Consider the following 12,302-nt stretch of genomic DNA (forward strand, 5'->3'; position numbering starts at 1 on the left):
ACAATCACACTCTCTCTCTCTCACAATCACACTCTCTCTCTCACAATCACACTCTCTCTCTCACAATCACACTCTCTCTCTCACAATCACACTCTCTCTCTCTCACAATCACACTCTCTCTCTCACAATCACACTCTCTCTCTCACAATCACTCTCTCTCTCACAATCACTCTCTCTCACAATCACTCTCTCTCTCACAATCACTCTCTCTCTCACACACTCTCTCACACACACACTCTCTCACACACGCTCACACTCTCTCACTCACACACTCTCGCATTAGCTTGCACTCTCGCTCGCACACTCTCGCACGTTCGTTCACTCACACTCTCACAATCACTCTCTCTCACAATCACACTCTCTCTCACAATCACACTCTCTCTCACAATCACACTCTCTCTCACAATCACACTCTCTCTCACAATCACACTCTCTCTCTCACAATCACTCTCTCTCACAATCACTCTCTCTCACAATCACTCTCTCTCACAATCACACACTCTCTCTCTCACAATCACACACTCTCTCTCTCACAATCACACTCTCTCACACACAATCACTCTCTCTCTCACACAATCACACTCTCTCTCACACAGTCACACTCTCTCTCACAATCACACAGTCTCTCTCTCACAATCACACAGTCTCTCTCTCACAATCACACAGTCTCTCTCTCACAATCACACAGTCTCTCTCTCACAATCACACTCTCTCTCTCACAATCACACTCTCTCTCACACAATCACACAATCACACTCTCTCACACACAATCACACTCTCTCACACACAATCACACTCTCTCTCACACAATCACACTCTCTCTCACACAATCACACTCACTCTCTCACACACACTCACACACACTCTCACACACTCACACACACTCTCTCACACATTCTCTCACTCTCTCGCACACTCTCTCGCACTCACACACACTCTCGCTCGCACACTCTCGCACGTTCGTTCGCTCCCACACTCGCACGTTCATTCGCACGTTCGTTCGCGCGCACGTTCGTTCGCTCCCACACTCGTTCGCTCGCACACTCGTTCGCTCGCACACTCGTTCGCTCGCACACTCGTTCGCTCCCACACTCGTTCGCTCCCACACTCGTTCGCTCCCACACTCGTTCGCTCCCACACTCGTTCGCTCCCACACTCGTTCGCTCCCACACTCGTTCGCTCCCACACTCGTTCGCTCCCACACTCGTTCGCTCCCACACTCGTTCGCTCCCACACTCGTTCGCTCCCACACTCGTTCGCTCCCACACTCGTTCGCTCCCACACTCGTTCGCTCCCACACTCGTTCGCTCCCACACTCGTTCGCTCCCACACTCGTTCGCTCCCACACTCGTTCGCTCCCACACTCGTTCCCACTCGTTCGTTCGCACGTTCGTTTGCTCCCACACTCGTTCGCTCCCACCCTCGTTCGCTCCCACCCTCGTTCGCTCCCACCCTCGTTCGCTCCCACCCTCGTTCGCTCCCACCCTCGTTCGCTCCCACCCTCGTTCGCTCCCACCCTCGTTCGCTCCCACCCTCGTTCGCTCCCACCCTCGTTCGCTCCCACCCTCGTTCGCTCCCACCCTCGTTCGCTCCCACCCTCGTTCGCTCCCACCCTCGTTCGCTCCCACCCTCGTTCGCTCCCACCCTCGTTCGCTCCCACCCTCGTTCGCTCCCACCCTCGTTCGCTCCCACCCTCGTTCCCTCCCACCCTCGTTCCCTCCCACCCTCGTTCCCTCCCACCCTCGTTCCCTCCCACCCTCGTTCCCTCCCACCCTCGTTCCCTCCCACCCTCGTTCCCTCCCACCCTCGTTCCCTCCCACCCTCGTTCCCTCCCACCCTCGTTCCCTCCCACCCTCGTTCCCTCCCACCCTCTCTCGCTCCCACCCTCTCTCGCACTCCCACTCACTCTCAATTTTTTAAATAAGTTTACTTACTGTTTGAAATCAGTAGATCCTCCTGCCTTCACCCTGTCAGCCCGAGCTCACGCTGTGTGCAGGAGATCGTTATCTCACACACTGTCGGCTCTGATTGCTGACAGGCACAGGAGGCACGTTCACAGCCTCGGAAGTCCTTCTGGTGGTCGTCTGAGTGACTGCCACTGGAGGAGCTGCTAGCTTCCAAGGTAAACACTGTATTTTCCCAGAAAATACAGTGTTTACATGAGAGAGGCTGCAGGGAGCTATTGTTCTCACCTGAACAACCTCATTAAGCTGAAGTTGTTCAGGTGACTATAGTGTCCCTTTAAATGTAAGCAAGGTTATATAAAGAAGCTTGAATAAATGTTTTATATTCTGTCTGTATTTGTTTTGTCTCATAGCCTCCTTACCAAATCATCACGACTTACCATGACCAGGAATGCAGTCTGGGCCTTGTCCAACCTGTGTCGAGGAAAGAGTCCCCCTCCAGATTTTGATAAGGTACTTTTCTCCCTGTTTCTACTTTTCTTTGGTTTTTCACTCACAGTGTTGGTTGTGTATTGTCTCATGGCCTGTTTGTGCTTTGTCTTCTTGTGCACACTTTTCCCTCTAGGTGTCCATGTGTCTCCCTGTGCTGTCACGTCTCCTGTTCAACAGTGACTCAGACCTGTTAGCAGATGCGTGCTGGGCACTATCTTATCTCTCTGATGGTCCTAATGAGAAGATTCAAGCAGTCATAGACTCGGGGGTCTGCCGCAGGCTTGTGGAACTCCTAATGTTAGTGAGCAAAGTGAATGCAATCATGAAAAGGGCTAGTTTGGGATTGGCTTTATTCCATATGAACCCCTAGTATAGTTTTTTTATTTTTAAATGGATTCTACTTGGGATTTAATCTTTGGTTGGTAAGCGTAATTATAGTTTTATATCATCAGATACTGTATCTATTAGGTTGTGCACACAGTTCAAGCTTTCATAAAAATGAAATTGTCAGCTGTGGTTTTTTTGTTGTTGGTTTTTATTTTTGCTACATTACATAGTTGAAACTTATTTATGCACTCATATCTGCTTGATTCATTTCAACGCTTGTCATTTATTTTGTTGTGTGTGTTATGGGTGTACATATATAAGGTAAAGGAAGCTACACTTACAAGTCTTGTAGATTATGTACATAAACTATGCATCAACGTTCATCAATAAGACTGTACAAAGGACAAGAGGTCACATATTTAGACTTGATGTAAGGATATTTTGTCTGGCATTGGAAAAAGTAAGCACAATAAAGACGTAGAATACGTTAATAGAATATTCAGACTTATAATAGTTAACAGCTGGTGATTCAAGTAAAATGGCAAATTTCAATTGATTGTATTTATTTTGCCTTTTTTGGATCAACAGCAGACATCAGTGTGTTAAAGTCTGAACTTTAACTTTTACTTTAACTTTTGTTAGCCTATATTTTTATGCAACTCCGTGTAGCTTTTTTTTTTTTTTTTTTTTTTTTAAAAAAGATAGACCTTGTTGATTGGTATATATTGTATATAGAGCTCCTTAATTATAGCAAGCTTAGCTAATATTTTCCCCAGTCTGTGCATAGTGGTAGGAGATAAATGGCAAGAAGTTTAAATAATGTCTTACCCTTCTAAATAAATTGTACTGTGGTCCCAAATAAAAGTAATTCTCCCCATATAGGCACAATGACTACAAGGTGGCTTCTCCTGCACTCCGAGCTGTAGGAAACATTGTCACGGGAGACGATATCCAGACACAGGTAAAGCAGCGTTCAAAGCCATTACTGTGTAAAATTCTAATTAGATGAACCTGATCATGTAATCTTAGCACATGAACATAAATAATTATTTAGGATTAAAAATAAAAATAGATCTGTAAAAGAATGTAGTACTTCTATTCGTGACCTGGTAGCATTGAGATTTTCCTAAAAATATAATTGTTGGGTATTGCTTGTTAATGTTAACCTGTTAATCTTGAATTATCTCAGGTGATCCTAAACTGTTCGGCTCTTCCATGTCTCTTGCATCTTCTGAGCAGTCCAAAGGAATCCATTCGCAAAGAAGCCTGCTGGACAATTTCAAATATTACAGCAGGAAACCGAGGACAGATACAGGTAGAGGAATAATTGTATTATGTAGTAATAGTGTGTCATTATAAGCAAGTCTTGTAAGGTTTTTTTTTCTTCTTCATCTTTTCTAATGTGTATATTCTTCTTGCTACTGATTTTATCTAACAGGCTATATATAGATTGCTGACTATAACAGATTACTAACCTATTATGTCATATTTAACCTTTTTGTTTATAATATCTACCATATCTGTGTTAAAATTATATTTCTGGACTGTTCATCTTTTCAGTTCCCTGATTTCTTTTTTGTTCCTTTTGTTTCTTACCTGCAATAGGCTGTTGCTGATGCCAATATATTTCCAGTCCTGATAGAGATTTTACAGAAAGCAGAATTCCGAACCAGGAAAGAAGCTGCATGGGCAATAACAAATGCCACATCGGGTGGCACCCCTGAACAGATTAGGTACCTGAATCAAGCTCTGGCACACTGTGATATTTAGAGTAACAGTAGTATTGTTTTGCTGTACCCTTTCTTGTCTATGTATAGTAAAAGTCTTCCTGGAACTAGCATAATAATAATATATATTTTAAAGGTATCTGGTGAACCTTGGGTGCATCAAGCCTCTTTGTGACCTTCTTACGGTAATGGATTCGAAAATAGTACAAGTAGCTCTGAGTGGACTGGAGAATATCCTGCGACTTGGAGAGCAAGAAGCAAAGCAGGGTGGAAGTGGAATCAACCCATTCTGTGGACTGATTGAGGAGGCGTATGGTGAGGCTTATTATTGAATAAGATGCATTTGTCTTTTATTAATGACTGAACTGAAGTGAGTGCTTGGTTTGGAGCAAAGATGAGATGATAAAGGGAGGTGTGATCTAATTATGTGTAGAGGTGGTTAAACTAAGCTATATGAACTAGAAATAGAGGAATGGTTAATAAGTATCTGGAACAGCAGGTGAGAAATAGAAGTGTAAAAATAAAGCAGGGAAAGGGGTTTTCATAGCATGAGCAATCTTCACCTATCACCAGTTGGATTCTTGGCAGCTTGAATCTGAAGAGCTCGGTACTTTGGATTGTCTGTGCTACAGATTAAAGTATCACTCCAAAAGCATAAAGTATTTCAGTGTGAAGTGTGTTGTTTTTTGTTTTTTTTTTTCATTTTAAAAATTGCAGATTTCAACAGAAATAGGCAATTTTATAAATGCACTTTGTTACACCTTCTGGCTGTCAATCACACAACAGGCCCTGTTACTACCTGGTATGTTTAGCTCACTGGTGCTAAACTCAAGAGGCAGACAATTTCCTAGAGCACCTGCCTTGCAAAGAATTCTCATTGAGCTGAATTGGGAAGTGTGTGATTGGACAGTCACAGAAAGTCTGGGCAGGCGATATGGATCGACCAATATTGATTTTTTTTTTAGAGCCGATACCGATAATCTGTGAACTTTCAGGCCAATAGCCAATAACTTACCGATATTCTGTACATTTACCATTTTGAAAAAATAAACTATTTCTACACAAATCTACTGTTAACTGATCATGTTTATTTTTTATTTATATTTTTGCAAATCTTTTTTTTTATTACGGTAAATGTACAAAATATACATGCCAGTCAGAATTTTTTTATGTTTTCAAGAATATATGTGTGTAGTGGATGCAGTGAGAGTATCTGATTAGTGAATGCAGTGTGTTTGTGTAGTGGATGGAATGTGAGTGTTTGTGAAGTGTGTGTATAGTGAATGCAGTGTGTGTTTGTGTAATGTGTGTATAGTGAATGCAGTGTGTGTTTGTGTAGTGTGTGTATAGTGAATGCAGTGTGTGTTTGTGTAGTGTGTGTATAGTGAATGCAGTGTGTGTTTGTGTAGTGTGTGTATAGTGAATGCAGTGTGTGTTTGTGTAGTGTGTATATGATGAATGCAGTGTGTGTTTGTGTAGTGTGTATATAAGAATGCAGTGTGTGTAGTGTGTGTATAATGAATGCAGTGTGTGTTTGTGCAGTGAATGTTTGTGTAGGTATGTAATATATATAATAATTTGGGCAGTGGAGTGTCCCTTTAAGATGTGGAAATACACTCTTAGTCTGAGAGATAAGTGTAAACACCTGATGAAGTTCACAAAGGAAGAATTAAAAGCAATTAGAAGCAGACAATGTTATTTATTGTAGGCCTAGCAGAGAAAACTTCACTGCAGATGAAGGAATGTTTCATAGCGTGTGAAAATCATTGCTACATTAGTTTCACAAATGCCAAAGAAAAAGGTTACTTGGGCATTATAATCTAAATCCCTATGTATATTTTAATAAATGGAGGTTATGTAGTAACTCCAATGGCCATCAGATGTAAACCAACCTACCACATCAAGGCAAACCTCTTAGGTGGATCCTACACTGACTATTCACCTTGCATCCTTGAGCTTCAGGCAAAGAAATCTCTCATGAGACAGAGAGTGATATTTTTCTAAACCCCTACATACTTATTAATCATTAATAGGAAATACATGGGATGGGCGGCAGCACTGTAACATGACTGTGTGATACAAAAAGCAAATACATAAAAATAAGGGCTGTGCTCAGACTCCCACTATTCCTGGGTGGCAGCAATGACCATAGTACACATCAGCCCCAGTACATACAATAAAAACCAAAGAAAAAAGCTACTTGTGCACTATTCCAAATCCCTGTGCATATGTACATTGAGGTTTTTAGTTCCACTCCAATGGCCATTAGATGTAAGCCCACCTGCCACGTCAAGGCAAAACCTCTTAGGTGGTTCCTAAACTAACAGATTCACAAATGCTTGAACTGATATCAATCAAGTCCTTGGAGCACATTATAGAAAACCAGCAATTTTTTTTATGCAAAACATCTGCTTAGCCTTGGTCGTAACCATTCAGCCAACATTAATAATCATGTTAATGTGTGTCTATATGCTATACACTCTCTTGTTTTGTTCAGTTTTAAAAGAAGTTATGTCTGACAAGAACATGGTAATCCTACTTGCCCCCCCCCCCCCCCCCCCCCCTCTGTGTGTGCCATATGGTTTAAATGTTCATTTTCATCATTCTAGGACTGGACAAAATAGAGTTTCTCCAGAGCCATGAAAACCAGGAAATCTACCAAAAGGCTTTTGAGTTGATTGAACATTACTTTGGGGTAGAGGAGGATGACCCCCAGCTGGTCCCATCAGTTGATGAAGCTCAGCAACAGTACATCTTTCAGCAGACTGAAGCCCCCATGGAAGGATTCCAGCTGTGAGCTGAGAACCCACTGGATATTCAAAGTCCCCTACCTCTACATCTTTTTTTGTAATGTGGAGAAAGGGGTCAGAGAAGCATCTCTCCACTCCTGGAGTATATGAAAGTTTCATTTTTTGTTCATGCAGAGAAAGCTGTGATTCTACTGGGTGTCTGAATGCCAGAGTATAAACTCTACATGCTCAACCTAATGCTGCTTTCTGAAGTTGGTGTATTCCTATACTGACCTGGCCCTGAACCTTCAATGCTTCTTCAAAATTCTTTTTTTGTGGGGGGTGGGAGGGGGGTGTTAAGAGAAATTAAATCAGACTAAATTTAAAAAAACAGACTGGAAATGTTAGAAGAAGGGCGCCGAGTTTTCCCTTTATTGTGTTGTGGGTCAAAGCGCAGAAGGATACGTACAATTTTTTAGGTGGATTTGATGGGAAAAAAATCTAAGTATTAAAAAAAAAAAAAAAACAATAAAATAAAATGACCTAACCGGTTTCATAGTAATGACACAGGAGGGAGGGATTTGTATAGCCTCCTTTATCATTAGAAAACTCTGCAACTTATTTATGGTGATATAGTCAGAATAGCAGAAATTATATCAGGAGTGGGATTTCCACAAACCCACACCATTATTTATCTCTGGAAGCATCAGGGAACATAGTGGTAACTCCAACTCCTGAGTGCCTTATTAAGCGCTTCCGATGGCCTGCTCTGCAGAGGTTTACCGTTTTGTGCCAAGGTTTTATTGGCTATTAATGGTGTTTGTCACTATAGAGTGAAAGGTGTGCAAAAATATAAAATACCTTTGTGAAGGGCATTGCACACCTTGTTAGTTCAGTACTGGAGAAGGTGGTTTTTGAGTGCTGTGCTCCACCTGAACCTTTCAAGCAGTGTCTCTAACATCCAGATGTGTCCAATTTCTTCTAATAAAATGTGACTGTGGCCTGCACTGATGTGAAATGCAGAAAGTATATATCTACTTGAATTAAAAAGATATTTAGCTGGCTTCATATCCAATCTTTCTTTTATTGCATTCAAACGGCTATGTGCAATGTTTGTGACTATCCATCCTACTGGATATTTTGACTGAAAAAGCCTGTGACCACAGTGTGTGCAAGTATTGACTAAACTTGGCACTATATATTTGTAAACAAGATTTGCAAATTGCTTTTATTTTACACTATGGCTCAGAGGCTGCCTTGTAAGCAGGAGTGTAATTAGTTTACATTTTTAATATGGCTATCTTCCTCTGTTGTCTTTGTGAAAGCAGGAAGTTAATTTATAGGCCTAGATTTAATATTGTTGCAAAGGCTTTCCAAATAATCTAATATTTTTGGATACATTAAAAAATTTTTTAGGTTTTTTTTTAAATATTCAAATTTTTAAATAAATGTAAAAAAGTGTGTGTGTGTATGTGTATATATATATATATATATATATATATATACTATCAATAAATTAAAAATGATTTATTACACATTTAAAATAATTTTCATAATATTAAATAAATCTAGAAGTTATCCACACATATTAAATCATTTGGAAAGTTTATCCAACAATAATAAATCGAAGCTATAACTGGTGGGAAAAGAGATGTTAAAGAAACTCTCTATTGTTAAGAATCCAAACATGTATTCCTAATGCTAGAGTGTTATACTAGCTTTTTGGATTTACTTACTTTTATTTCCTTGGTGCTCCGGTTTTGCCGCAGCTTCTTCTGGCTAACACCATCAATACTAATGATCTCAGCCACAGGGAAGCATTGGGGGGCTATTGTGCATGCAAAGCAATCTCCATGCTGTGATCGATCAACATCTCCTCATACAAATGCATTGAGTCAATGCATCCTTATGGGGAGCATTGAGCGTCTACATGCAGGGCATGGAGACTCTGAATGTCAGTCCTGCAATCTTTGTGATGGTGTTGAGCCTGCAAGAACAATCTCTATGCTTTAGAACCTCTACATTACGCTGTAGTGATTCTTGTGCCTAGATTTTCCATTTAAAACGTGATGGTGAGATGCATATGATGAATTCTAGATAACTCGGGAGATAAATTAATAAAAGAAACAATAATACATGTTAAGATCAGATAATTAGTGAGATGCAGTATCCTAATGTAATGCTGCTGTTTGCGCTCTTTCGTGGAGGTGACATGCAAGGTGATCCAGTAAGCAGAAAAAAAAGGTAGGTTTCTAAAATGATAGGCTGACATTTTTAGGGTGTTTTCAAAACTTTAAAGGAACAGTTTAGTCATCATAAGAGGAATTCATTTCAATTAAATTGTTATGGAGCTGGGCGTTCTCTAACATAAAGGGTTTAAACCGTTTTCACACAGTTTAACCCCCGAAGTTAGCTCCAGCACTGATCTAAGCGACCCCCTGGCGGCATGTGGCTTCTGCAATGTCAGATTCTGGGCGCGCGGAGTGCCACTGGGCAGGAGCACCACTGATTTCCTGAGAGCGGTTAGCGGATGCTCTCAGCCAATCAATGGCTCCCCATTCACAAAACTGGCTTGGAAAGGTACGTTTCTAGGTGCCTTTGAAAAGGCAGCACTTACATTGCTGTGCCTACAAGGACAGGCTATAGACATCAAACCTACATTATTTTTGTTGATTCTGGTGACTATAGTGACCCTCTAAGAGAGGTTTAATAAGTCACAAACTGTATTTTACAGAGTAACATCCTCATTGTCTAGAGTCTACATGTGATGCGAAGTTGGAGAGGCCATTATATCTGGGCAGGCATTTCTCACTATATGAAGCATTGTGTACTTTGCTACATCATTCCTACATTCTCTGCTGGTATCGTTTTAAGGCTGTCGCTGTCACTTCACTAAAAAAAATATTTATAAAAAGTTCTGTTCTGAGTTTGGTCCTGTTTTGATAAAGAAAATGTAAGATTTGTTTTATTTTTTTGTGGAAAGTTTGGTCATGGCTTGTTGCTGCAATTTTTGTTACATGCCTTACGATGATCTCTATCAAACTGCATGGATGAAGAGAACTACAGTGTCAACTTTTCAAACACTCAAGGTAAATTTGGGGAAATAAAAATATATCTCTGTTGATAATTATGATGCAGTGCTGGGTATTGTGCCGGTTTTTTCATATCCTTTTGCTTTAGGATTGTTTTTCTCTTTTTTTTTTTTTTTTTAACCCTGAGGCCTTGTTAAAAAGGTATAAATTAGCCATGTGTTTGCACAATGTAGCACTTTTTAAAAAAAAAAAATTTTTTGCCTGTACTGTCAAAGGGCTGCTGAGTTTATTCAAATAGGACAGGGTTGCTTAGCGTGAGACTGACAAGGCATATGCCTTGGACAGCATTTTCATAGGGGTGGCAAACAAAAGCCGCCACACAAACGCCTTGGAAAATGCTTTGTCAGCTTCTTGTCCTGGGGGGCTTAGACCCCTCCCCCTGAGGCTGGCATCTGCTTGTTTTGAAAGGTGGACGTAGAGGGATCGCTGTCCTCTGAGCTCTCCTTGCTCAGCTCCCTTCAGCGACCCACAGTGATGCCGGAGCCGGAATATGTAATTCCGGCCCCAGCATCACTAGGCGTCTAGTGAGGGAGCTAAGCAAGAAGATCAGAGTTCCCTCGCTGCCTGCATTGACCGCCCAACACCACAGCAACTAGCCCCCAGGGAAATAGAGAATCAATGACAGCACTCCCAAAGGTAGGGAGGCTGGACGGATTGAAATTTTAAATAAAAAATAAATTGTAAGTGTATCAGTGTGTATGTTGGTCTGTCAAAGAGTGTTTGTTAGTAAGAGTTTGTGTTTGTCAGTGTGTGTGTGTTTGACACTGAGTGTATGTGTCTTGTCAGTGAGTATGTATGTGTTTCTGTTCTTGTATGTGTGTGTGTCTGTGTTTGTGGTTTTTTACTCTGGGTATATGTCTCTGACACTGAGCCAGTGTATGTCATTGAGTGTGTAACTGTGAGTAAATGTGTGTGTCAGTGAGTGTGTGTGTTGGTTAACCCCTTAAGACCGCAGCCAAATGTACAAGTTGTGATCCAAAAAAACGTAAACAAAACCTGGCATTTGCGCTATATGTCTGTCCAACCATAATTCACCTCTTTCATATTAAATGCACCCCCCATTATTATATATCATTTTATTCAGGGGAAACGGGTCTTTTGTTTAACATCAAATATTTAGGTATGGAACATAATTTAATATGAAAAAAATATTTAAAAAATGGGAGAAAATAAGATTTTTTTTAATTTTTTTAGTTCTACGTGACATTCTAACTGTGAATGTTATAATACTGTTTGCTTTTACTGCAATACAATACACATATTTGTATTCAGCGATGTCTCGCGTGTAAAACAGTACCCCCTATGTACAGGTTTTATGGTGTTTTGGGCAGTTACAGGGTCAAATATAGCGTGTTACATATTTCAGTTTTTTTACATTGAAATTCGCCAGATTGGTTACGTTGCCTTTGAGTCCATATGGTAGCCCAGAAATAAGAATTACCCCCATGATGGCATACCATTTGCAAAAGTAGACAACCTAAGGTATTGCAAATTGAGTATGTCCAGTCTTTTTTAGTAGCCACTTGGTCACAAACACTGGCCAAAGTTAGTGTTAATATTTGAAAATGCAAAAAACTAATTTGAACGCAAATTTTGGCCAGTGTTTGTGACTAAGTGGCTACTAAAAAAACTGAACATACCCTATTTGCAATACCCTGGGTTGTCTACTATTGCAAATGGTATGCCATCATGGGGATAATTTTCATTCCTGGGCTACCATACGGTCTCAAAGGCAACCTGGCGAATTTTAATGTGAAAAAACTGAAACGCAAACCTTATATTTGACTCTGTAACTTTTGAAAACACCATAAAACCTGTACATGAGGGGTACTGTTATACTCAGGAGACTTCGCTGAACACAAATATTATAGTTTCAAAACAGTAAAACGTATCACAACAATTATATCGTCAGTGTAAGTGCCATTTGTGTGTGAAAAATGCAAAAAATGTCACTGTCACTGACGATATCGTTGTTGTAATATATTTTACTGTTTTGAAACACTAATATTTGTGTTCAGCGAAGTCTTCCGA

General features: G+C 40.6%; 1 protein-coding gene across 1 annotated transcript in view; it reads left to right on the forward strand.

The window, feature by feature from the left end:
* Positions 1–8,395, forward strand: part of KPNA6 (karyopherin subunit alpha 6) — a 29,802-nt gene extending 21,407 nt beyond the window's left edge. Inside the window, exons 8-14 of the mRNA XM_063456125.1 lie at positions 2,318–2,417; positions 2,530–2,693; positions 3,606–3,684; positions 3,913–4,038; positions 4,329–4,456; positions 4,587–4,765; positions 7,060–8,395. Coding sequence (XP_063312195.1) covers positions 2,318–2,417; positions 2,530–2,693; positions 3,606–3,684; positions 3,913–4,038; positions 4,329–4,456; positions 4,587–4,765; positions 7,060–7,247 — 964 coding nt within the window. The 3' untranslated portion in view covers positions 7,248–8,395. The remainder of the gene's footprint in view (positions 1–2,317; positions 2,418–2,529; positions 2,694–3,605; positions 3,685–3,912; positions 4,039–4,328; positions 4,457–4,586; positions 4,766–7,059) is intronic.
* The last annotated feature ends 3,907 nt before the right edge of the window (positions 8,396–12,302 follow it).

This window comes from Pelobates fuscus, chromosome 1 (assembly GCF_036172605.1).
Source record: "Pelobates fuscus isolate aPelFus1 chromosome 1, aPelFus1.pri, whole genome shotgun sequence".
Lineage (NCBI taxonomy): Eukaryota > Metazoa > Chordata > Amphibia > Anura > Pelobatidae > Pelobates > Pelobates fuscus.